This window comes from Passer montanus, unplaced genomic scaffold, assembly GCF_014805655.1.
Source record: "Passer montanus isolate IOZ18808 unplaced genomic scaffold, ASM1480565v1 scaffold42, whole genome shotgun sequence".
In the NCBI taxonomy this organism is placed as follows: Eukaryota; Metazoa; Chordata; class Aves; order Passeriformes; family Passeridae; genus Passer; species Passer montanus.
The window spans coordinates 4,391,100-4,415,059 of record NW_024369041.1 but is presented as its reverse complement, the minus strand read 5'-3'; the positions used below and the strand labels follow the sequence as shown (position 1 = coordinate 4,415,059).

The window sequence follows — 23,960 nt, the reverse complement described above, 5'->3', positions numbered from 1 at the left end:
GCCTCCTCTGCCATTCTGCAGAGCTGTGTGAACAGCCTCCCACCTGTTGAGAGGAACAATAGAAAAAAAAGCCTTACTCAGCTCCTATTTCCTCACCCCCTACTTAAATCCTGAACAAAGTTGTTGCTTTCAATAACAGCCATCTCCTGAAAGCAAACAGGCTTTCTGATCAGAAAAATCCTGTGTGCTATTGTGACCTGTTAGAATTTTCCCTACCAGATTTGGATGCTGGAAATAATTTAAATTTTGCATTTTTTTCTCAGTGAAGTGTGCAGGGGGATCTGTGTGTGTGCCTGAGATCTGGTGTTGTGGGTCTTCATGGAAAATGTCAGCCTAGACAGATAGTTTGGGGAAGTGAATGGTGTGCTGCATTGTCAAAAATCTCCTGCAAAAATGCTTTTTTCTTTTCTGGAGTTTGCACCAGAATTTCAAGGCAGAACACCTGTTCCAGTACAGAATGTGTCTATTAATAGTGGAAGAAAAAGGGCAGGATAGTCTGTCTGAACTGAAATAAGAGCCTTTAAAAGGTGCTGATAAGGGCATGAAATCAATTAGTAGCAGAGAGAGGTAAAAAGCAAAGCAAGAAAGCGAAAATATTTTTACAAAATGTATCTGTGAATCTGTTATTTACTCTTGATTTTAAAGTAGGTCTTGCTTGTGTGAAAAATAGTCTCAGTTCTGTGATGTCTGTTGTAGGTGTAAGAAACCTGCTTGGGGCTTTTGTATCCTGCTGTGTCATTTATCATTCCAGTTTGTAGCTGGACTAAGCTGAAAGTGGCTCAGAAACTGATTTTAGAATTGCTTTGTTTACCTGCTTTTTAGAGTAAAGACAGCACCGTTGCTAAGATTACCAAATTCATGCACTGTGAAAGTCCATCCGAAATTTTTCAGGCACCTTTTTTCCAAGAGCAGGCATGTAGGAAATGACTGTCTGGTATTTCGGTTTTACATTCACTTCTGATTCTCAAGAAGTTTCTGTTGAACTTCTACAAATGTCTGTAAGAGAAAAAGGAAGTTTAGTAATGCCCTTTGGTGTTGTCTGCCTTGGCCCTTGGGGTGGCATGGTCAGAGCACTGCTGCTTTTGCTGCGTGGCTGGTGAGTGAGTAGTAGGAAGGTGTAACAGCATCTGCTTCCCTTTGGTAGTTACACACAGCCACTGGCATATCCAATTCCCAGACAAAAACATCAAAAACATCGTCCGTGTGCTATCAACAGAATGTCACTGGGGTGTGTTGTAGGCCTTCTTGAATGCTGTTTAAAATACAAACAAAAACCACAGAAAAAGTCAATGTTTCTGAACTTAATTCAGATATTAATCAACAGGAATGCTTGTACTTTAAAGCTTCAGAGGTTTACTTAATCATCTGCTTTAATTTTTGTCACATGGTTTTTTGAGTTTTTTCCACACTGAACCTTGTAACTAACCTTGAAATGTGTCTTTGAGAAGGGTGTCCAGTTTTAATTTTCTTTAATTTTTGTCACATGGTTTTTTGAGTTTTTTCCACACTGAACCTTGAAATGTGTCTTTGAGAAGGGTATCCAGTTTTAATTTGAAGACTCTTGAAGAATCACTGTGTTTGGAAAGGCTTTGGTGTCCTGCCTCCTGTTCTTCCCATCAGTTTCATCAAGGCTGAGCTGCTGGTTCCTGCTGTGCCTTTTGGCTGGGTTAATGAGTATTCAGAATCCTCTTCTTTCTCCTCATGAAGATACAGGTGTAACAGGCAACTTTAGTTTACATTGACAAGCTAAACTAAGCTCTCAGGCTCTGAGATACTGGAAATCCAAAGTGTTGAATTATACACAATGCACTGGTCTAGTCTAAATATCTTTCCTGCTTCAAATTAGCACAAATGCTTCTGATAGCTTAATTTGGAACTTTACTTATTTTTTTCTTCATCCAGTGTGGTTAGTTGCCTTTAATGAGTTTGCTGCTGTGCGTTTTGGCTATTTTGGTAGAAATAGAGTTGCACACCTGTGCCCTGTTCAGGTCTGATTTGTACTGCTGGGTTGTCCAATAGCACTTGATTTATTCCAGAGAATTAATTGTGCAGGGAATATTTTAAACAACATCCTGCTTAGTACGTGTTGGTGAAATGGAATTTCCCACTGATGAGTATTTTTGAGGTCATCAAGCCACTTTGGAAATCCTGATGTATACTTTATTTTATACCCATTTTAAAATAATGTTTGGCACGTATTACTAAATCAAAAACTCATATGGGTGTCTTATACACACCCTACACCTTTGTGGTTATCTTTATTACAAATAGTCCTTGGCTGAAAGATGAATATTTGCTTATCTGCCACAACTTGTTCTCTATAAAACCAGGCTGAATGGCCTGTTTAATGTTTCTGTCCTTTATACTGTAAATTAATTTGTTTGCAGTGTTGCCATTGGGTTGATACCAAACTCTGATAACCACCTAGTTTTGCTTGCCTTTAAATATTATACAACAACTATACTTTTTTATCAGTTACTTTATGTGACGTTCCCATATTTAATAATGGTGGAATGCCTTCAGTCAGTAGGCATCCTGGTATACTGCTCTGAATTACTTTGGGGATGAAAGTGAAATAAGAACTGAAATTGTAGAGTACATTTGGGAATTTTTAATAAGGCAAAGTTCTTGGTATTTCTGTGGGCTTGCTATTCTGCATAGAAAGTAATTTTACTTCTTAATGAACTTTCTCATTGAGGTTGTATCATGAATTCTGTGTTAGAACTGGTTTCTAATCAGCTTTTATTTTAAGAATGCTCTTTATTGTCAGGTTTGAACATTTACTGAGACTAAGGGCCATTCTTGCTTGGTGTATCTCCAGTGACTTAAAAGCACTGCATTTTACACCTAACAACAGGTTTGCTTTCAGTTGAAGAAAAAAATTGTCATATGTGCTCCTGCTGTATATCTGCCACACATTTTTAACCTTCTTTTTAGTCACTTGCCCTAATGACTCTTGAGTTTTGCATTATTCACGTCAGCTGATTTAGTAATCAGTATTGAGATTTTTAGAGCTTCTAGTGCTGTTGCTGATCCCAGTAATAGAAAGCTAGTATAGACAAGATTTTAGAATAGTTTTCAAATCCTGGAAGTTCTGTATTTCATTTTAGTTGTGGTTTTGACTTTAATGGAGTTTGAATTTTAACACTGATTTCAAAGGATGAAGGAAAATTATTTCACTTCATTAAACTCTTTTCTTTTTCCAGGGTGGGTACATGGTCGTCTGTGGTTTTCTTGCACTTGTTAATGCTGTTTACTTGTTCCCATTGCTTGTTTCCTCCTGCTGCTGATACTGACTTTAATGTTGAAGCTGTTGTGTTTTCCAAGTCGTTGGTTTTAAGTGTTGGTATATATGGGGTGTATTTTCAGCTACAGACTCTTAGTGCCAAAGCTCCTTGTAGTAATTGAGCAAATAATACTGATCTGTGATGAGCAAGCTTATGCATCTGCTGGAGACTTCACAAAAGGTTTTGTTCCCACTGCCCCTCATAAAGGGCTCGGGTGGGATCCCAGGTGGGGACTGGAAGCACTGGAAGCCTTTGAAATGGTGACTCTGTGGCAGCTGCAAACAAGATGATCACACAGCTGGGCTTGTGGGGTGCTGCAGGACAATGGAATGCCAGTGTCTCACAAACAGACCTTGAAATGTGATTGAAATGAAGAAATGAGACAGTGCTGTCCTTCACTGGAATGAAAATTGTCAGCAGTAGACATCTGATATATCTCAGCATAGTCTTGTAAAAACAGTGAGAGAAACAGTTGCTTTGCTGCTCTTTTTTGGGCAGGGGGTAGGAGGAAGTTGCTGAATTAGCAGGAGAGCAAGAGGTGAATCCTTTCAGTCTTCCTCTTAAAGAAAAAAAAAGCCCATAAAATAAAGTAGGAGAATGGGGACAAAATGTACAAATTGAATTATGCACAGGGTTTGGGATTCAGACAGAATAAATGGAAAAGAGACAAAGCCATGCTCTAGAAGAGAGGCAAAAAATACAGTATAAAGCAAGCTCCCCTGGATGTGTAACAGGAAATATTCTTGTGATGTCTTGCTTCCAACATAGCAGCCTGAGGATGGCCAGAAGGGAACATCTCAAGTTCCTGTTCTCCAGTCAGGTCCTTCTGTCTGACTGAAGATGTGTCTTGACCTTTAATTAGGTAGTCTGTTAGTGTCCCATTTCAATGTATGGGATGGAGAACAAAGTGAAAATGACAGGCAAGACAGTTGAGGTGAAGTACTCCACAGTAAAAATGTATCTTAAGTGGGGAACTCCGAATTACAGATGTGTGGGTTTCACATCTCTTTCTGTGGGGTGCAAGGGTTACTTGATAAAAGCTGAAGCAATTTTTACAGAAATATTGAAGCAGTTTCTAATCCTGGCACTTCAGTTGTAATTATTTCAATTATTCAGTTAAAATACAGGCATTGTAGGCTAATTGATGTCTATGGGGACGATCCTTTCAGCTCCTGAGAGTCCTCTATCCATTCATGCATTCCCTTGCAGCAGTTTTTTTCCTGGAAAAGTAGGTATTTCCTCAGCTCAGCCGATAGTCTAAGTGATGGAGAAACTCTTCAGATAAGGCTTCTCTTCCTCTCTCAACTCTGAATTTTACTTAGTTTGAAATTTCTAATATTACACGCAGTCTGGTCTTAGTTTGGGGAGGGCTTAGTGAGGTGGATGAGCATCTGTTCAACCCTGCTGTAGGTGGAAACAGCCTAGCAGTGTTCCAGCTGGCTGTAAGGTTTCCTCAAATGCTTTAATTCTTTCAGCTGCCTAAAATGTGATGTTTCTGCTTATTACTGTAAAGCTAAGGACTTTTTAGTTCCCGTGGTGGTGGTGCTAATCATACTTAAAACTCCTACCACATATATAAATAATTCCCACAATGATATGCTTTGGTCCTGAGTGAAAGTATAAATGTTTCTTAACAAGTCAGACATGATAAAACCCAGCAATGTTTAGCATGCCACAATACAAAGTTATGCTTCTTTCTGTAACTTACAGTTTAATTTCTACTTTCACCAGGTGGTGAGATTTCCACTTTGTTTTGCTTCATTTTCAAATAAACAGCAAAAGCCACTATTATGAAATTTGCAAAATGTAGTGTTTTAACCACCACTTTTGCAAGAGCTTTAAAGGGTATGTGTTTCTCACATCTGTTAAAAATGAACAGTAGACATTTTGTCGTGGCTTGTGTTGCCAGGAATTATTAACTAGGCAAAACCTCTGCCCTCACAGGCCATGAAATCTCGGTTGGGTTGAGAAGAGGGAGACTCCCAAAGTCAGTTTCACAGAGTAAATTTAACCTGAAATCTAGATATGCAGAAAATCTCTTTTCTCTAATATTGATCCTTGTAACTGGATTGTCCTTGCTCTGTGAGTGGAAAGGTGGGTAGGCATTTCCTAAAACTTTCTTTGTGTCAGACCGATTTCTCCAGTTCTGGATGGGAGGAATATTCAAGGATGATTGCATTCCCCCACATCCTGCAAATCTCTGTTTGTAGGGGCCAGAGACAGAGACTACAAAGGCCAAGGATGTATTTTTTCATATTCCTCATCATACTTTCATACCCTACACATTCATAAACTTGTGTCTTGCCTCGAAAGCCTGGAAAGAGATTGCTCTTTGGAATACTGTGATAGGTATTGTAAGATATCCAAACTGTAGAGAAGGGAAAAAAACCCAAAAAAACTACTCATTCATTCCTAGGATAGGTAAGCAGAAACGTTTCTTTTTCTGTAATGAAGCTGAAGGTAATGTGCCTCAACAGTGAGTTGGTGTTGTGTTTGCTTTGTGAATTTGCTGGTTTGGTTTAGGAAAAGGTATGATTATAATTAATAACAAGTTTCATCTCCAGCTCTTGTTAATCACTGTGAAAGTGCTTCTCTGGAAAGTCAGTTTGTGTAAGAGGAAACTGGGGGAGATTTTAACCTTCTTAAGAGGTTGTTTGTGTTGAGTGGCTAAGGACACCTTGCTATTGTGGGGAAAAACGTTGTCATCCTTAATGATTACCTAAGCTGCATTTGAATTTGTCATATAAAACAAACAAACAAAATCCCAACAACAGTCCCATTTCCTGCCTCTCCACCAGCAAATAAAAAGCGTTTTAAAGACAATTAAGAAATTACATGGTGAGCATCTACAGTTTGAAAACCCCCATAAATGTATCTTTATCTGGTGGTCTTTATCCCTAGTTTTAAAAAACTTAAAGGAGAACAGGCTGATTGATGTAGATGTACCAGAGGTTATACACACTTGAAAGAAGGATCTGCAAGTGCTGAAAGCCATTTTTACCTGGAAGGGAAGGATGATGAATACAAGGCACTTGGTGCTCAGGACCCAGTTGAGGTGAGACAATGTGCAGTCTGTGCCTGGGAGCAGGGACAGTCACTGCCAATACCTGTGGCATGCAGGTGGCACTCCATGGCACATGCCATGCAGCTGGAAAAAACTGGGTATAACAGAATTACACTTCAATCTCATTGTGTACTCTGATGAAGAAAAACATGTTTTTCATCTTTTCATGCTTGCAGTGAGTTAGCTGGACTACATGAAGCGAAGTAGGATTTTTGTGGAGGTTTTTTGGGGGGGGTGAGTGTTAAATATCTGTTCACTGCTTTCACTTGTGCTCTTTTGCCTTTGAGTAGAGAAACAGTTGTGGCTGCAGAGCTGCTTGTAACAGGAGTTTGCTGTGGTTGCATTTTGAGCAGAAGTTTGTTATTTTAGAACATAATTCAGTACCTGTTAGCTGAATATACCTCTGAGCATACCTCTGAACAGAAGCTGGGCATTAATTTAGTCACCTAATAGTCTATTCTTCTGCTAAATCTTCTGCTGTTCCTGCTCTGAAATTTTGGGAGTGTGCAGTTTTGAGTTTTCTAATTGGTCAGTTCAGCAGAATGAATTAGTTAATGTGTGGTTACATTGAAGGTAAATGTTGATTTATCAGAAAATAGACTAAAACCCATTTAAAATATGTTAATTTAAGAAGTGTTTATGCATGCGACATCTGATATCAGAATAATTTGTACTGGGGTGCTACATTGCTTGTAGCTCCTAGAGCTAATGGTGGTGTTGCTGAGATTTAAGTTGTTGTTACTATTTTCTAATGAGCATAACAACCAGATTTCATTAAATTTGAGTATTGTAGATGCAGGTCAAATAAACCACAGCATTTTAAGATGTATGGTTATTCCAATGATCACATAGGCTGTGGAAAATTATTAACACACACCACCTCCAACAAAACAGTGTGCGCTGCAAGATTAGAGCAAAATGATACCTTTTCTGTCTTTCATGTTGACAAGTCTGTGCAGTTGAAAATTCAGACAAACTGAACATAAAACTACAAATCTTGTTATGTGTACATGTGCATCTCTGTGATGTTTTTCAGCATTTTTTGTATTGAAGTTGAGCAAAAGCAAAACTTGTTCCATGTGCTTCTCTTTTCCATTTGTTTTACACTATTAATTAACTAGGAAACTTTCGCGTAGGAGTAAATGCAGCAGTAAAACAGCAGTAAAACAGGTTAGAAGTCAAAGAATAAAGCAAAAATTTCTTTCTAGTAGTCATCAGTAAAGGATTAATAGAGAGAGGTATTTCAAACTTTGGTTCAGAGTTTGATGTGACAATGTAGCTGTATTTTCCATATTGGCTGTCTTTGGCAATGCAAATACAGCTGGGCACAAGCTAGCAAAGATGGGGAGGTCCCTGGCAAAGCACCATCTCTGGAAGAGGTGTGCTGGGAAGCTTTGTGCTGGAATGGTCCCTTGCCTGTGCTGGGCTGATGGAGTTGTCTCACAGGGTGCCATTCTGGGTCCCTTCCTGGCTGTGTTTGCACGTGCAGTCATTACAGCCCATCTGAGGAACATTTCATGTGCACTTTGAAGCAGGATTTGCTTGTATGCAATGAACCTGAGGACTTAAGGGCAGTGGGTTTGTTTGTGCTTATGTACATTATACTTACTTTACACGTGCTCTCGAAATCAGTGCTGCTGAAAATGCAGCAATGTAGGAAGTGTGTGGAGCCTGTGCAGCCAGGGACAGAGGAAGGGCCTCATGAAATAGAGCCATTTGGAAAGGTCTGCAGGCTAGATTTAATTTTCCTGCTGGGTCATTCCTGCCTTGGCCTGTGACTTCTGTTGGCTCAGGTTACAGCTCTTGTGTGCTGGCAGCAGAGACTCCAGCCCTGATAACCGTCTGGGAGCTTGTTCTACATGATGATGTTTAAGGGGATGAAAAATAAAGAGCTATAAAGCATGTATCTAATGAATAGTCAGATTCTTAAGGTTGTCATGTTCAGTGTTCAGAACAGGAAGTGTTTACCATGTGCCCGTACAACCCTGATACTTTTTCCTTTATGGTGCTTTATTACTATGTAATCTTTAGTTACATTAAGATTGCATAGCAATATGTGGTCATGGTTAAAGTGCTCAGTAAAAATTATTGATACATTTTTCTAGGCTCTATCTTGACATGTTGTCAGTCACAGAAAATGTGGCTTTTTCATATTCTGCATTTTTATTAAGTGCTTAATGTGCCTGTATTTTGATGTAATAAAAACTCTTGAAGGGAGTATACTAATTTTTTTTCTGTTTTGAAGAAAGCTGTTTAAATTATTTTTCAATTATGTAAGTAAATTCAGGAATTGATTGTATTAATTATGAAATTCATATAGCTTGTTACACTTAGTTTGTAATTAGCCAAATGCATTCATTTTGTAAATATTTATGCTTGTCAAATGAGCTTGTTTTCATAACTTGCTTATTTCATTTTTACCACTTATATGTTTCAGTTGTGCAAGACTTTCAGGTCAACATCAAAATGCAGAGAAGGAAGTGTGTAAAATGGGATTGAATACCATCAAACAATTCACTTCATTGCTGGTGCTATGAGATCATTCAGCATGAAAGAATCAGTGACTTTTGTGTTTGGGAAGCTGCTCAGTTCTGAGGGCTTTTCTCAAGTGCTCTTCCCAAACCACAAGATGTATCCACCTGAATTTTTGAGAGAAGGTCCCAGCAGGCTGCACGAGTGATGATGAACTGTAAACATTTGACTGTGCTTAAAACTGACTTGGGAGAAAAATGCATTTCTTACGTTGTTCGAGTCAGCTGTTTCTCTAGTCAGTCTGCATCCGTTGTGGATTTGTGAGGCCATATGTTGGATCACTTGGTAGGCATCAGGGGAAAAGCTTGCTGTGCCTGGAGCTGGCAGCAGGAGTGCTGTGACAGAGGCATTTTGACATGTCTGGCCAAAACCTGATTGACCTTTTAAAAAGGAGAGGGGTGGGGGATGAAGGAGACAGGGAATTTCCTACTATAAATGGAGATTAAAAGGAACTGTATTTTAATACTTTAAATGGTAGTTTATCATAGAGTTATTCCTTTATTATTACAATAATAAATTGTAGTATTATTATAATTTTAAAAAGATATATTTTTTGTCTCCTCTTGCAGCAGAACTCATCTACTGAATAGCTGTAATATAATAGGACTTGTTCTTTGAAGCAATTCTGCTTCAGCAGCTTTAATGTTGCACAATAGGTAATGTTTAAAGTAGTTGAAGTTCTCAGGATGAGTTTCAATAGTGAATTTCTTTCTTCTTTAGTATATTTGGAAAATAACTTTTGGTAAGCCTGGAAGTTTGTGATTTTTCTGGTGGAGGGTGGTGTCTATTTATTTGTTTGTTTGTTTTTAGAAGCCAACCAAAAAAATGTTTTCCTCCTACACTACCAGGTCTGTGTTTAAAAAAATAAAAAAATCAGCCCTGCAGCTTGGGATCCTGAAGGAACCATTCAAAGGTATTAGTGCTTGTTTGGGGCTTCTAGGAAATACTGTGTGCCCAAAGATAAAAATGCATGGTTCTTTCTGTTGCTCTCTTACTCCTGAAAACTCATCTTAAAGAAGGGAGAAGAAAAAGAAAAAGGTACTTTTATGTCAGAACAGAGGAAATTACCCTGGGGGTTTGTCACAATTAGACAGGAAATCACACTACAAATTGACCCCAGAACTTGAATTCCAGTTCACCACTTCAACCACAAGAGCATTCACTTTTTTTCTCTCAGACAGGCCACCCAGCTGAAAGAAATACCTGTCCTTGGGTGAGGGGAAAGCTGTGCCCACGTCATTACTGGGACTTGGGTGGGAATTCCTTGTCCTTCAGCCCTTACAGGCAGGAATGTGCGGCTGGGCAGTGGTGGGAATTCTCTGAGTTGCTGTTGACTTTTGTTCTTGTGCTGGTTCTGCAAGGTCTGTAAGGTGCATTGCATGCACTGTGGTCATTTCAGATGCAGCTGGAAAGTTTATAGGAAAAAATAGCTGCATTGTAGAAGTTTCTCCTGTAAGGGAACAGTATCAGGTCATTGGAATGTTTAATGCATTTGTAGATCAGTAGATCATTTTAACCTTGTGCCAGAAAGTATGGCCAGAGCAATCACTTGAGTTAGTACTGCTAGAGGAGGAGTGTGTACTTCAGAAGATTTGGGAAGCTTAGGTTTTATTTTATGCAAGAACTGCATATTCAAAAATCGTGTCATTGTAGCTACCTGCACTTCTCACCCTGTTTACCTCATCTACTGAGGAGGACTTTCAGGAGGGCTGCTTTCTGAAGTGACAGCTTAAGTTCAGTGTAACATGTGCAGCAACTGAGATCATCTCTTCCCGAAGCCGTCCCAATCCTGCAGTCTATATTCAGTAGCAAAGATTGAGTTTCTTGTGTCAGATTAAACTGCTCTTCAGCTCCATCTACAGGGTTACAAACTGCACCAGGAAAAGTTGGATGAAAGGGAAAGAGGTCATGGTGGCTCTTGACATAAAGATGAAAGACCTTCAAGGGTGGATTAGATCAAAACAATGCTTTGTAGGCTGTTTCCAACAAGATCCCCTGAAATCTTGAATCCCTTTACCCTGGATGCTGCTGGAGACGGGTGATGCAGGCTGGGCATGCCTGGCATCTGCCTTGCAGGTGCTCGAGTGCAGGTGCCTGGAGCAGTTTGTGAAATGTTTACTACTGAAACTGTCTGAAATGACACCTGACACTAAAATGCAAGAACATGTTCATGTCAGGTCATTGATAATGTGCTGATACTGACTACAGGGTAGGTATTAATTGCATTGCTGAACTTGCTCATTATGCAGTATCAGGAAGGCTTGTTTAGAAGATGGTGGTGGGGGGGAAGGGATTTTTTGAAAGTTTTTTTTTTGGTTACAGTTTATTTTTTTATGTGAGTGTGTATAAGGTGATGCCTCATCAGAAGTACTGGATTTTGCTGCTTCATATAATACAGTGCCAGTGCCACTAGGGCAGTGTGGTCAGTGCATGGGGCAGTGATACAGAAAAAGAGCATCCCACCAGAAACAGAAGCTGCTGCTGGTGCTAGAACCAGGAGAGCAGAGGGAGATTCAGCAGTGTGAACCTGGTCTGCTAAAGGTGTATTTGCAAGAGGAACTGAGAGAAGGAAAATATTTTAATGGCAAACCTTTTATGGTAGTATGTGCAACATGTGGAAAAAGAACTTCAGTGCAGCTCACTTCCCAATATGATACTTTGTTACAACATAAAGTTTAGGAAAATACATTTCTTAGTTCTTTTAAAATTACTTGAAATTTAAGCTCACAAGGACATATTTTTATGACACTTCATGCATCAGCTCTACTAGTGATCAGAATTTCACAAGCTTCTGCAATAAAAATAATAGGATTTTTCTTCCTTTTTGTGGTTTATATGCATGAGGTGCCTTTTATCTCCCTCTTTATTCTTTATTTCCTGCAAAGTAACATGATAGCTCTTGCATTTATAGTCTTGACCACAATAATTAGAGATTTTCCTTAGTGGATGCATCCATGGAATGCTCCAAGTTAGCTGTGCATAGAGTTCTGAGACATGGGAGACAGGTGGATATGTCTGTTGTTATGCAGAAAATCTGTGGTGTAAGTAGATTGCTTGTTTCAGGTTTCCAGAGATTGACTGATCAGGTGTTATCATTTTGTATCACTCAGTGCCTTGGCAATTTATTTTGTAATATGGTACATAGAGTAAATGGCTGTTAGTATTTTTGCATGTCGAGTGTGATATGGATAGTAGAGGAAAACCAAGAACTCCATACCCTTGTGGAAGACCTAGTACTTTTGATTTCTGTATTTTGTTTCTCTTTTTTTTGGTGATTATATCAGGCCTCTTTTCAAATACAATTACTTAATAAAAAGACAAATTATCCCTTTGGAAAAACAGTGTATTCACATCCAGAAAAATCAGTTTGATTATTTGCTAAATGAGTAACAGATTTCAAGGCTTTAGGCAATATTAAGGTAAACATGAATTATCCTATTACTTGAGATAATTTAACTATCAGCAATTAATGAGTAACAAGATAAAGGGCAAGTTTCAATATGAAATTTAGAAGAAGTATGGTAATAAATTACATGTTTTGTACCTAGCCTAATTAATGTCTGATGTTTTTCAGACGTGTTGAAAGTGCTGACCCTTGGGCAATTAAATGGACATTCATTATATTCAGTGTGCTGTGTGGATACGTGGGGCTCACAGTTGCTGTGTAGATGTGTAGGGTGGCTGGTGTTCAGTTGAGAAATGCATTTTCTGTGCAAGGGAGTCAGGTTTAACCCTGCCCAGCCCCACGCTGTGGGCACAGGGGCTGTCCACGCTGGGGCTGCTCGCCGCTGTTCCTGCGTGTGCCACGCCAGCTGGGGAGGCAGATGCAGGGCAGGAAAGGAGGAGGAAGGACAGCCTTGGTTCCTGGGTGTCTCCTCAGCCTGTGCTGGCCTGCTGCCTGGCCTCATGGGCACAAAGGAGGGGCATTGGCCACGCTGGGGATGTTGGCAGCCTGCGCTCCTGCTGGCCCGAGCACCGGCGTTAATGTGACACCAGGATCTGGCACAGAGTCTTGTGCAGGCTCGGTGCTGTAATAATGTGATTTTAGAGCTTTTGACTGGTGCAAAGCATGAACAGAACAAATCTGTGCAAGTTACAGATGAATAGAAATCGAAGCAGAAACACCCTCATTCTTTTGTTTTTCAGAACCAAGTGCTTTCTAATTTAATTTTAGGTAAGCTTGGTTTGTGTTACTGTCTTCTGTTGTCTAAACCATTGAAAAACAGACAGAAGTAGAAATCCTATGTAGTGAAGGCAGTGGAGGAGTTGATTTTGGAACAGTATGCATGAATTTTAATGATTTGAGGACAATGAGCCCTTGCAATTTCACTTGTTTACTCTGTTCTGGAATGTCTCTGAAGACATAAGATGGTTAGTAGCTCTAAGTAAAGCCACATTTAGAAGCTGTTAGATGATGTTATTCAGATCAGTTAGATTCCAGGAGTTTTAATCCATTGAGATGTGAGCTGACAATGTAACATTTCTTCAGACTTCTTGGACAAATCTCTATTTTCTTGATGTGACAGATAATAATACCACTACTGAAGATGCTGGAGTAGCTGCTCTCTGCTATGGAGATGCAATACATTAGAGAGGAGGTGTTGTGCAGGACCTAAGTTGCTAAGCCAGCAAACTGCCTGACCTGGCTTTTTGTTTGTTTTTTGGTTGTTTTTTGTTTGGTTTTTTGTTTGGTTTGTTTTGGGGTTTGTTTTTTTTTTTCTGGTTGGGTTTGTACCATCTCTGGTGGTGACAGGGAGAAGGGAGCTGTGGCAGATAGATAGTAGGAAAGGGCCATGAAAAGAAAGCAGTAGTAGAGATGGGAGAAGACACAAGAAGGCAGAGACAAAGACGTGAAGAGAAGGACTTGATGGAAGGAGGACTCCACTGAGAAGTTTCCAAACCACTGCTTTAGATTTTATGATACTGGTGATACCATGAGGAAAACTTGTAATTGTCCTATTGTTTCACCAGATTGAAAGACAGTTATGTTCTTTAATTAACTTTTCTCCTAGATGTTGAAGGTGTCTTAGTAATTGGCTCTTGGACCACTAGGGAATGTATTATTCCAGTTAAAAGATCACTGACATAATGAAATATTTCAGGCATTTTCCAGTGTACAATAAGTATAAAGAGATTGTTATTTTTGCACATTTTGGGCAAAAGATTATGGAAGATAAGCTTTCAGTAATGTGTCTGTTTCAGTTCTTAAATTTTCCTCTCTCTAAGTTTACTGAAATAAAGCTTGCAGAATGTTTGCATAAGCTGTAAGCTGGTGTAATTTTATTAAAATCAGGGCCAGTCACATATGTGCAGTTCAAGTAATGGGTTTTATTGCAGGGAATAAAATCACTCCTAACACTAACTTGCCTCATTGGTTAAATGCAGTATTTCTGTCATTTAGTTGTTCTAGGCTTTGAACTGTGGCATTAAGAGTTGGCTCTATCAGTTTGTAGCTGTGATCATTCATTTCCCCGTACAAAATACCCTTCATGGCCTTTCAGAGTAGGCTTTCAAAAGATCACTTTTATGTTCCATTTATGAACTTTATGCTTAAAAACCATACCAACATCTGAACTGGAGGGAATTCTGGAGAGCAGTGTCCCAGGCTGGCTCTCTGTGGAGCAGTGCAGGGTGCTAGCAGTAAGCTGAAATGGAAATTGTCACTTCTAGTAATTCTGCATGGAGAAGATTTCCAGAATACCTTGGGGTAAAGCTACCCCATGGCATTTTTGTGAGTTGCTGTTGTGTGTAGTGGAGTAGCAGTTGTGAGGAGTACCATAGCTGTTTTCCTGGTGGTGGGGTAGGAACTCCTATGAGAAGAACTGTGCTGCCTGTGGCTCTGCATGTTGGGCTGAAAGAAGAGGAGCATTATTTGACTCCTGGAAAGCAGAGCTCAGTCTAAGGGATCTGAAAAGGAAGCACAGTGGTGCATGCAGCAGTCTGAGCTGTGCTTCAGCTTGTAATGGAGAACATTTAGATGGGAGTTCCTTTTCAGGCATAGAGTAGGTAAAAATAGTTGTCTGAATCTGTAATGCTTTTACAAGTCTGTAATGTTGAGGAGTTTGTGCATTTGGCTGGGAGAAGGCCACTTTAAAGCACCAGTGCAGTTTTTCAAGTCAAAAGGTTGAAAACAAAAACCAAAAAAAGGTGCTATAACATTATAAAAGGGGTTGGTAACAGCACTTAGGTCCAGCCTACAGGCCTCCAGGATGATGGGCATTTAAAGGGGATTGGAATAATTGCAGCTGTTTTGAAAGGAAACTTGCTCCCTTTTTTCTCAAAACTATGTCTTTATTTCACAGCAAGCAAGGGCAGAGCAAGAAGAAGAATTCATCAGTAATACTCTATTTAAGAAGATTCAAGCCCTGCAGAAAGAAAAAGAAACACTTGCAGTAAACTATGAAAAGGAAGAGGAATTTCTCACTAATGAGCTCTCAAGAAAACTGATGCAGGTAATTGGTGCCTTTACTGATGTTTCTCCCAGGAGCCTCAGGACTGACTGGTGACTGAACTTTTTGTGTTTGTGTGGCTGCACTCTCAGGGAAGTGGTCAGGTTGGAAAACTGACTCTTGATAAAAGCAAAGTACAAAAAGTGTAGTGGGTGACCTTTCTTTTGTTTGAAGTTTGCATCTGTGAACTCAGCTTTGAGAACCTGAACGTTTGTATAATGATGCAAAAAATGGGTATAGCTTGCAGTAAATGTCAGCTGCCTTCCAGACAAGAGTTACTGATTAATTTAAAATGTTAGTGAAACACACTTTCTTTTCTGGAGTATTTGATACTTAACACAAGTCATGAAGTATTAAACTTTGTATACAAGAATGTGCAGTGATGCTCGAAGGAAAATGTTTATGCAAGTTTGCCCATACTTGTAACAACCCTTGCTTCTATTGAATTAAAACACATCAGTTTGATGGTAAAAGTAAAAAGTTGAAGATGCTGGGACAACTTGTGGCAGAGAAACTTCTCCCCATTACCCAAGTTGCTAATTTTTAGAACGTGGTTAAGTATTTGTTGGAAGTGTTCTACATGGTTGCTCCATTCTCAGTCTTGCCTAAATACCTGCTTTTGGCCTCTGTAGCAGGGTGCTGAGTTAGGGGAGTGTTTAACGTGATCTGCCTGAGCTTTTTTCATCAGTTCTAAGCTTTGTCATGAGAAACGAGGCACTTCAAAAGAAGCTAATTTGTATGTTGTAAGCATTGCTGTGTTCTGCAGCTGGAGACTGAAGGCATGTTTCACCCTGCAGTTAGGAAATACAGTGTTTGGAAACACCAGCAGAGCTAATCCCATCTGGCGCTTTTGTCCCTGAAAACTGGGCCTTCTCTCACTTTGTCTCTTTGGTGCCTGTTATCACACAGGAAGCTCAGCAGCAAGATAAAATATCCCTTACTTGGTATTACTATTTCCCCTTGCTGTTCTTGAGGAGTGACAAGGATGTTTCTGAGTAAGAGACATGTTTGGTTTCTAAGCCATACATTTTCATTAAAAACAGAGGAGCAGATGGCAGTAAAATAGGGGTATCAACTGTTCTTTTCTAATTGAAGTAAGATGTGGATATCACTATAGAAAAAGCTTTCCACTGAAGTCTTTTGCAGTAAAGGGAGAAATGGTACATTGAACAATGTTGTTTAATTGAAAGGGAGATGTTCTGTTACAGAACCAGGTTACGTGGGACTGTACTATACATTATAAAGAGGAAACTAAAACTTACTTTAAATGTGAAAGCATGGATTACATCTGATTTGTTTTAAAACAAACAGTTTAATATTAAAACTGTTTTTCTGTTTGTGTGTATGCTGTATGTGTGAATGCAGATCTTATTTCATGGCTTGATTATGTCTTTGATGTGATAAAATTGCTGTGAAATACAAAACCAGAATATTAATACATTCTCCTAAACATCAGTAATGTGGTTAGCAGCTTATAAATGATACAGAAGAAATGGTCCCTTCCACTAAAAAGCTTACCTGTAGAATTAGGGAACGTTTCAATATTACCACAGGATTCCATGAAAGTAATTTTTCAACTCTTCAGAGATCATAGACTTAGTAAATTGGCATTAGAATATTGATGAGTAGCAGGCAACTTTTTTAAGCAGCAAAGAACTGAAAATAATACTTGATGGGTTTTGTTTTCTGAAAGTTTATCTGTTGTCTGAAGGTTTTGATTCTTCAGTGTTGAATCCTGGAAACTATACCCACATCGAACAGCAGGTTAAAAAACTGGAGAAGAGAAACTCCTGATATTACAAACAAACTCATTCTTTTGGAAAGAGGGCATTATTGGCACACATCACATGGTCGGTTTAGTTTATTAGAGTATCTTTTCTGTAATTGGATAGTCTTCCCATTATACAGATGTAGGGCTACATTCTTGGCTAATGCTTTTTTAGACCAGGAAGGTAATATAATTTCCTTTTTTTTTAATTTCCTGAAATTTGTGGGTGCCAATACTTACCATTACTCACTAGAGTGTAGCAATTCTGTCTTTATTAGGAGAATAATGAAGTCATAAATGCCCACTTCCTTTTTTGGCATCTTTGCTCTGCAGGGAATTCTAGCTAAATTAGATGCAGACTTTGGATAATGACTTACCCAGGAATACAGTAGTTTCCAGTTGTTGCTCCACTGTTCTTTGGGATTAACTCATAATCTCTGGGTTTGCCAGGCAATGTTGGTCTGACCTGGAACTAGACTTACAGCATTCATGCTGTCAGACATTGTACATGAAATGGCTTCCTGCCTTTAGGATGAGTAAGGGAAAAAATTGCATATAAATCTGTTGTTTTGTCTAAAACTTTGCATTTTGGAACTGAGGAGAGGTACTTCTGCTAAACTGCATATGATTTGCACTCTCTCAATTTTTAAAGTATTTGCAGCTCTGTGCCTGTTTCAAAATTACTGCCATGGTACTCTGTTGAAAGGCACCTAGCAGAGGGGCTTTTTTCCACAGTGCCTGTGTGTTTGTTGCTTTGTCAGACCTTTGTTTGTCACAATTGTAGGGGCTTATGCCTCTCATTCAGCCTGGCCTCTGGAATGAGCTCCCAGAACGTTAAAACATTCTAAATGTGGAGCTGCCTGCCAGAGCTGCAGTGCTCCTCCTGACAGCCAGCAAGGATCCCCCAGTTCAGCACCATGTGCATCACTGTTATAAAACACAGGCTGACATCAGGTTTGCAATATCAGGAGAAATTAATTTTGAAACCTTTTACTGTATGCAAGAGTCTAAACAGGCATGGTAGCCCATAGAGGAAGGTGTTTCCACTGGAATAATACTGTCTTTCTGGTGCCATGCCATTGCTTGATAATATCTTTTTATAACTGTAACTTTCACTGTCTCTACAAGCCAAATGAATGAAGGTACAATTTTATTAGAAAGCTTTCCTTTTTTGCATAATTATTAATTTTCTAGGTTGAGTGTTGCAGGAATGAAGGGGCACATGCATCTCAACAGAGATCTTACAGTAAACAGAAGATTTTTATAACGTGCATCCCTGATAAAGTTTTTATGAGCCTTATACATATTTACTATATTTTCCTATGTACTTCATGTAATTATATTTTTGTTTACCTGATGAAATCTCTAAAAAGCATGGAAACAAATTTTTATAGCATGCTCAATCCTTAGTCATTATAGAATGGTAGCAGTATATTGCAGAATATAATGAGAAGTGTTGTGATGCAGACTCTGTTCTTGCAGTAGTGGACATGGATGTGTTGAGTTACTGTTTTGAAACTTAAAGTAGTAAATCTAGAAAATTTACCATTTGTGAAGCAAGGCTGCTCCAAAGAAGAATTCATTTTTAATATTGTTTAATCTTACAAAGTCAGTTACTTAAAATTGTGCACTAGTCCTTTTCAAAATCAAATTCAGATTTTTTTTCAACACCCTTATGTTTTTGGAAGTGCAGATTGGTCCAAGTAGCTGTCCTTGAAAGTAAGATGTTACAACATACCAAGATAATAGCATGTGTAGTTAGACAAGTTAAGTAATTAATCTTATGTAAGTCTGATTCTTGACAATTCTTTAAAAAAATTGTAAGTCTGTAAACATAAGCTATTACTCTTCCTGCTCTCAAAATATCATGCATCAGCTCAGGGATGCTAATGGGATTGTGCTGAATAAACAGAGCTAGCCCATCTATCAATTATTTGATGAACATCTGGACATAAAGAGGAGGCAAACTGCTGATACAAAATTGTTAATAAATAGGACTTTCAGGATGCAGCAAGGGAAGAAGTGAACAGCTTTTGAGGGCCTGAAATACCCAAAAAAAGACTGTACAAGGTCATCGTCTGGAGGATGAATGAGGGTTTGTTTTCCGAGGGGGAACTTCATCCATTGGCTCCATTAATTCATAAAACACTTCCCACTCTCCCAGAAGTAAGCCAGTACAGTACAGTAAGGAAGGTAAACGTGGTCCTACATTGTATGAGGACACTTGTTTCTGCAGAGAGAGAATATTGCTGCAGTTGTTTAGAACTGAAGGGAGCTGGGGCACACAGTCCTGCTGCTGAGCTTTGTGTTTGATAGCCCCATTCTCACTTCAAACTAGCCCCTGTCTCTTGCACCAAACCCATTTCTAATCTTGCAGAGCTGAAAATTCTCCTTCAGTTTTCATATGCAATTCAAGGTCTGTTAAGACACTGACATCAAGGTGACACTTTCTAACGCATTTTTCTTCCTCTTTAGCTGGCAGGTGTATCTGTAGATCATTGTTACTATAATTGCATATAATTTAAAACAGTTGGGAAAAACTCTTTGCTAAGTAAAATAAACACTATTCACCTGTATTGTACCAGGTGATATTTTCTCATTGTTAGAAATTCTATTCTTCAGCATTAAGGTTTCATCAGTAACTGGATTTTGATTGATTGGGCTTGTTTCTGTGATCAAAGGAAATAAAAGGGAAAAATCATTTTACCCTATATGAGTGGCAGACACCACCCATATATTTTGGGGGTGTTAGTAATATTTTTCTTTCTTTATAAAATGAATTCAGTATTTCCTATTCCAAGAGTTTGCTATTCTGGTATTTGTTTTAAATGGTGAAAAATCAAATCTCAGCATTGACAAGCCCTGAAAACACAACTCCCAAACTTTTCCCATATGTATATTGCCAAGTAGTTGCTGTCTGCCTGGTGCTCTTCCTCTGTGAGCCTTTTGCCTTGATCTCTGTGGCAGGCTGCACTTCAGAGACCATTTTGTCTCTAACTAGGAGCAAAAGGAGCTGAATTAACAAATGAGCAATTTCAGCTTGTTTCAAAATCAAAGTCTATTCCTTCATTGTGGCTATCCAGCGACCTTGATTTGTGTTTGTGGCTGCAGATGTCTCTCCATTTCCTCAGGTTTTCCTCACACATTTTACACTGTGATCTTACAGATTGTTGTGTGCTAGCCAGAAGAGCTGGCTTAGAAAAAATCAGCAGGTGTAAAAAAAGGTGCTTGCAATTGTCAGTGGATGGTGAGCACACAATGTAACTACACCAATGTCTGTTGGTGACATTTGCTTTTTCCTGAGTCAGGTTCACCTGTTTGTATCATAGTGCCAGTCACAGTGTTCTAGCCACAGGAAGATTTAGATCCCTGTCTCAGAGGGACTACTCCAAGCCATACTTTTTATTAAAATGAGTGGGGGTTTTTGTTTCCATCTGCTTGAGAGTTAAATTTTTCTTCTCCATTGAACACCCTAAATTAAAATAAATCATTTCAGTATTAAGAAAATGTATAACATTGATTTGAAATAACCAGTATTTTTATATCGTTAGGACAGTTTGATTTTGATAGGGTAGGAATGTAAATTAGAAAATACTTTTGTTGTTTCTAAACTAGTTGCACAGCAATTTCAATGATTTCAGTCACGATTTTCAGCTGCCTGGAGAAGGAAGTGCTAAGATTTTGTGCTTTGGGTGCTCTTGAGATGATGCATTTAGATTAAAATCAATGCTTTTGTGAGCATTATGATAGATTTTTACTTTGGGAATGTCTATAATACATTGTATATAGTATATAAAATAACCTATTTTAATTTGACTATATTCAATAGTTGGAAATTACTTTTCTCTGCATTGTAAATATGCAGCACAGGTTAAAATGCTCCTTTTTGAAGGGCTGTTGGGTGGGTTGTGCATTCTGAAGTTTTTTGAGAAGCATCAGTAGGGAATTTAACATGCAGGAGGAATAAATGTATAAAAGGTGCCTAAGTTCATGCTTTTATTTGTTTAAAATATTTACATGTCTCCTAAATTTTTAGCTGCAACATGAGAAAGCTGAACTGGAGCAGCATCTAGAACAGGAACAGGAATTTCAAGTGAACAAACTGATGAAGAAGATTAAAAAACTGGAAAATGATACAATTTCGAAGCAGCTCACCCTGGAGCAGGTAACTCTTTCATTGCACAATTATATGGCAGAAAAAAACAAGTCCTTCTTTTGTCTTAGATTTGACTTAATGTTTTAAGTGTGTAAGAAACTGGGCAGTATTGAAAATATAGAAAAGTCAATTCAGCTTCCAAAGCAATAGAAAAGCAACATAGTTTATTATGAGAAACTTGGATTAGTTTTTTTCTTGGCCATTATATCTATTAGTATCTATAATTATATCTATTATAAAAGCTTTTTTGTGGGCCTTCATGTCTGCTGGACAGCAGTGACTTTTGCAAATGCAGCTTTTTGTAAATAATGCTGCTTGTTGCTGTTCATCAGCTTCCACTCATGCTGTTGGTGAGAAAAGACTGTCACTTCTGATGGTGTTAAGCACAGTAGTAAATGATCTGTTTGTGGTCTAGTTGTGCTCTAGGTCACCTTTTGGTGGCAGCTCGGATAGCGCAGCCTGGAACTGTGAGTTGTCAGCTGTGTGTATCCTTCAGAAGCCTTGAAGTTCAACTAAATCCAGCTCCCTTTCCTCCCTAGACAGTCATGAAGATTGCAGAGATAAAACATCACTTGTTTGGCTGTGTTTCCTCAGGATGTTTAGACATTGGGAGTGCTCATGTCTGATTTAAATGGCAAACTGGTGAAATCTTTAGGCTTGTTAAAGGACTTCAGATTTCTGGCACGTGCAGGTGCAATATTTCAGGTGGTGTAAATATAGTGTGTGTTCTCTGTATTTCTTCTGCTGTGGGACTTTTTTGTTGCTGGTAATCTGAATTGTTACCAGTTTTATATGAGTCTCCTTTTCCTGTTGACATGGATAAATTAGTTAATGGCTATCTAAATGATCAAGTGAGTTCTCTTGATTCTCATGGTAACATTCTATATGGAGAGACCTATGGAACAAACTGACAAATGAAAAGGTAGGAATATGTAGTTGCCAACAAATCCTAACCCAACATGGAAATTAGCATGAGGTTGAAATAACTCTCTTAGCCACAAGGTGGTGGTGGCTGCCACTTAATCAAAATGCAAAGTAAGCTTAACATACTGAGCTGTTGTAGTCTTTGAAATATTATCATGAGCCATGGTTGAAATCTTCGTGGAGTTATTTTTGTCTCATTGTTCTGGACAGATGGACTGACTTGTGAAATCATAAAATTTGAAACTTGTTGCTGCATCTATTTGTCAGTGCTACACTGTTCAAAAAGCATAGATGCACAAAGGTCTTTAGTATCTGGCTTTGAAAACTTTGTGAAGATGTTAAAATTTGGCTGTCAGGTCTTGCTTAGAAATGCCACGTGAATTTAGTGTAATTCACTGTGTGCCTTTGTTTTCTCTCACAGTAAGGTAGAGTAAATGTCAGGCTACTTAGGGCTTCAACACACTTTCTTTCCTCACACAAATTAAAAGTGCTGATTGTGCTAATTAACCAGCTGAAGCAGCAGCCTTGGGGCATGTGCTGTTCCTAGCAAGAAACAACCCAAAATTGTGAGGAGAGTCATGTTACCTTTATTGCACACAGAGAGAATTAAGGAAGAGGGATTGTCACAATCTGCAGCACAACCTTCAGAACACCTGTTAAACAGGGCCTGGAAGGAGAACTCCAACAATGCTTTGAGCTGGGCTACATTGAGAGCTATCACTAATCAGTGAGCAGATAATTACAGCATATGTTCACTAAAATGTTGTTTCTAAAATAGACAGCGTGAATTATCTATGCTTTGTGTTCTTTCTTTCTCCTTTCCTTTTTTTCATCTGAACTGCTTATATTACAGGTGATCAGAAGGTGGCTGATTTCTGGTTCCATAGAATATAATTCCTTAATAAAAATTAAATTGGATCTTAGGGTTCAAATGTGACCTGAAATAATTTCTTAAGTCAGCTTGAATTCAGCAAAGCATTCTTCTCTGAAGGCAAATAGTGATGAAATTTACAGCATGTGACTATTTCATTAACTGAATGACTCAGTTAAAACGAGCAATAATGTTCTGTGTTCCAGTTCAGTGGTTTGATAGGAAATAAATAGCTGTCAGGATTGCCCTAGAGAGGCCAAGTGTGTGTGCTCTTGCTGTTACTATTTTTAATTGCTTTTCTATTTTATGCAGTGTAGTGAGAAAGTAGAATTGATGCAGTTAGGAGATGAGAAATAACAGCTAAAGTGTTAATAATCATCTCCTATGTCTGCTTTGAAAGAAGAATATGAGATGGTAAAATCTTTGGGAAAAATTTTCTTGGAAAGCAGCCGAGAATTAACGCTACAAAGGGCAAGGTGGAGATGAGAAGCAGAGAAGTAAAATTTGGGATAGTGGGCATAGGCAGAGATGAGCATATTCAACTTTGATTTGGAAGACCTCCATTTCAGGAGGGAACAGTTGTGCTTTTTAATAAGTTGGCAAGACAGTTGAGAAATCAATAATACAGGAATACGGATAAAATGGATATTTTAGTTGCATTTTGAAGTAAATTAAGTGCATGTGAGAGAGAGTGAGTGAGAGTAAGAAGAAACACAAGTGGATGGTGAGGAAGGTTAAAAGGAATTTTACTCTTCCTCTGAAGGGAAGTTTAAGGTCTGAAAAGCAAGCAATACATCCTTGTTTCCTTGTTTCAATGGTCAAAATGAGGTGATGCTTGATGAGAATGTAGCTCTGCACCCCTGTGGAGTGACACTAGTATGACAGAGCCACTGCCTTGGTTCTGAGCAT

The 23,960-nt window shown here is 38.7% G+C and overlaps 1 protein-coding gene across 1 annotated transcript in view; it reads left to right on the top strand.

The window, feature by feature from the left end:
• CCDC6 (coiled-coil domain containing 6) overlaps positions 1-23,960 on the top strand; it is a 48,064-nt gene that overhangs the window by 5,042 nt on the left and 19,062 nt on the right. Inside the window, exons 3-4 of the mRNA XM_039719602.1 lie at positions 15,186-15,335; positions 21,137-21,265. Coding sequence (XP_039575536.1) covers positions 15,186-15,335; positions 21,137-21,265 — 279 coding nt within the window. The remainder of the gene's footprint in view (positions 1-15,185; positions 15,336-21,136; positions 21,266-23,960) is intronic.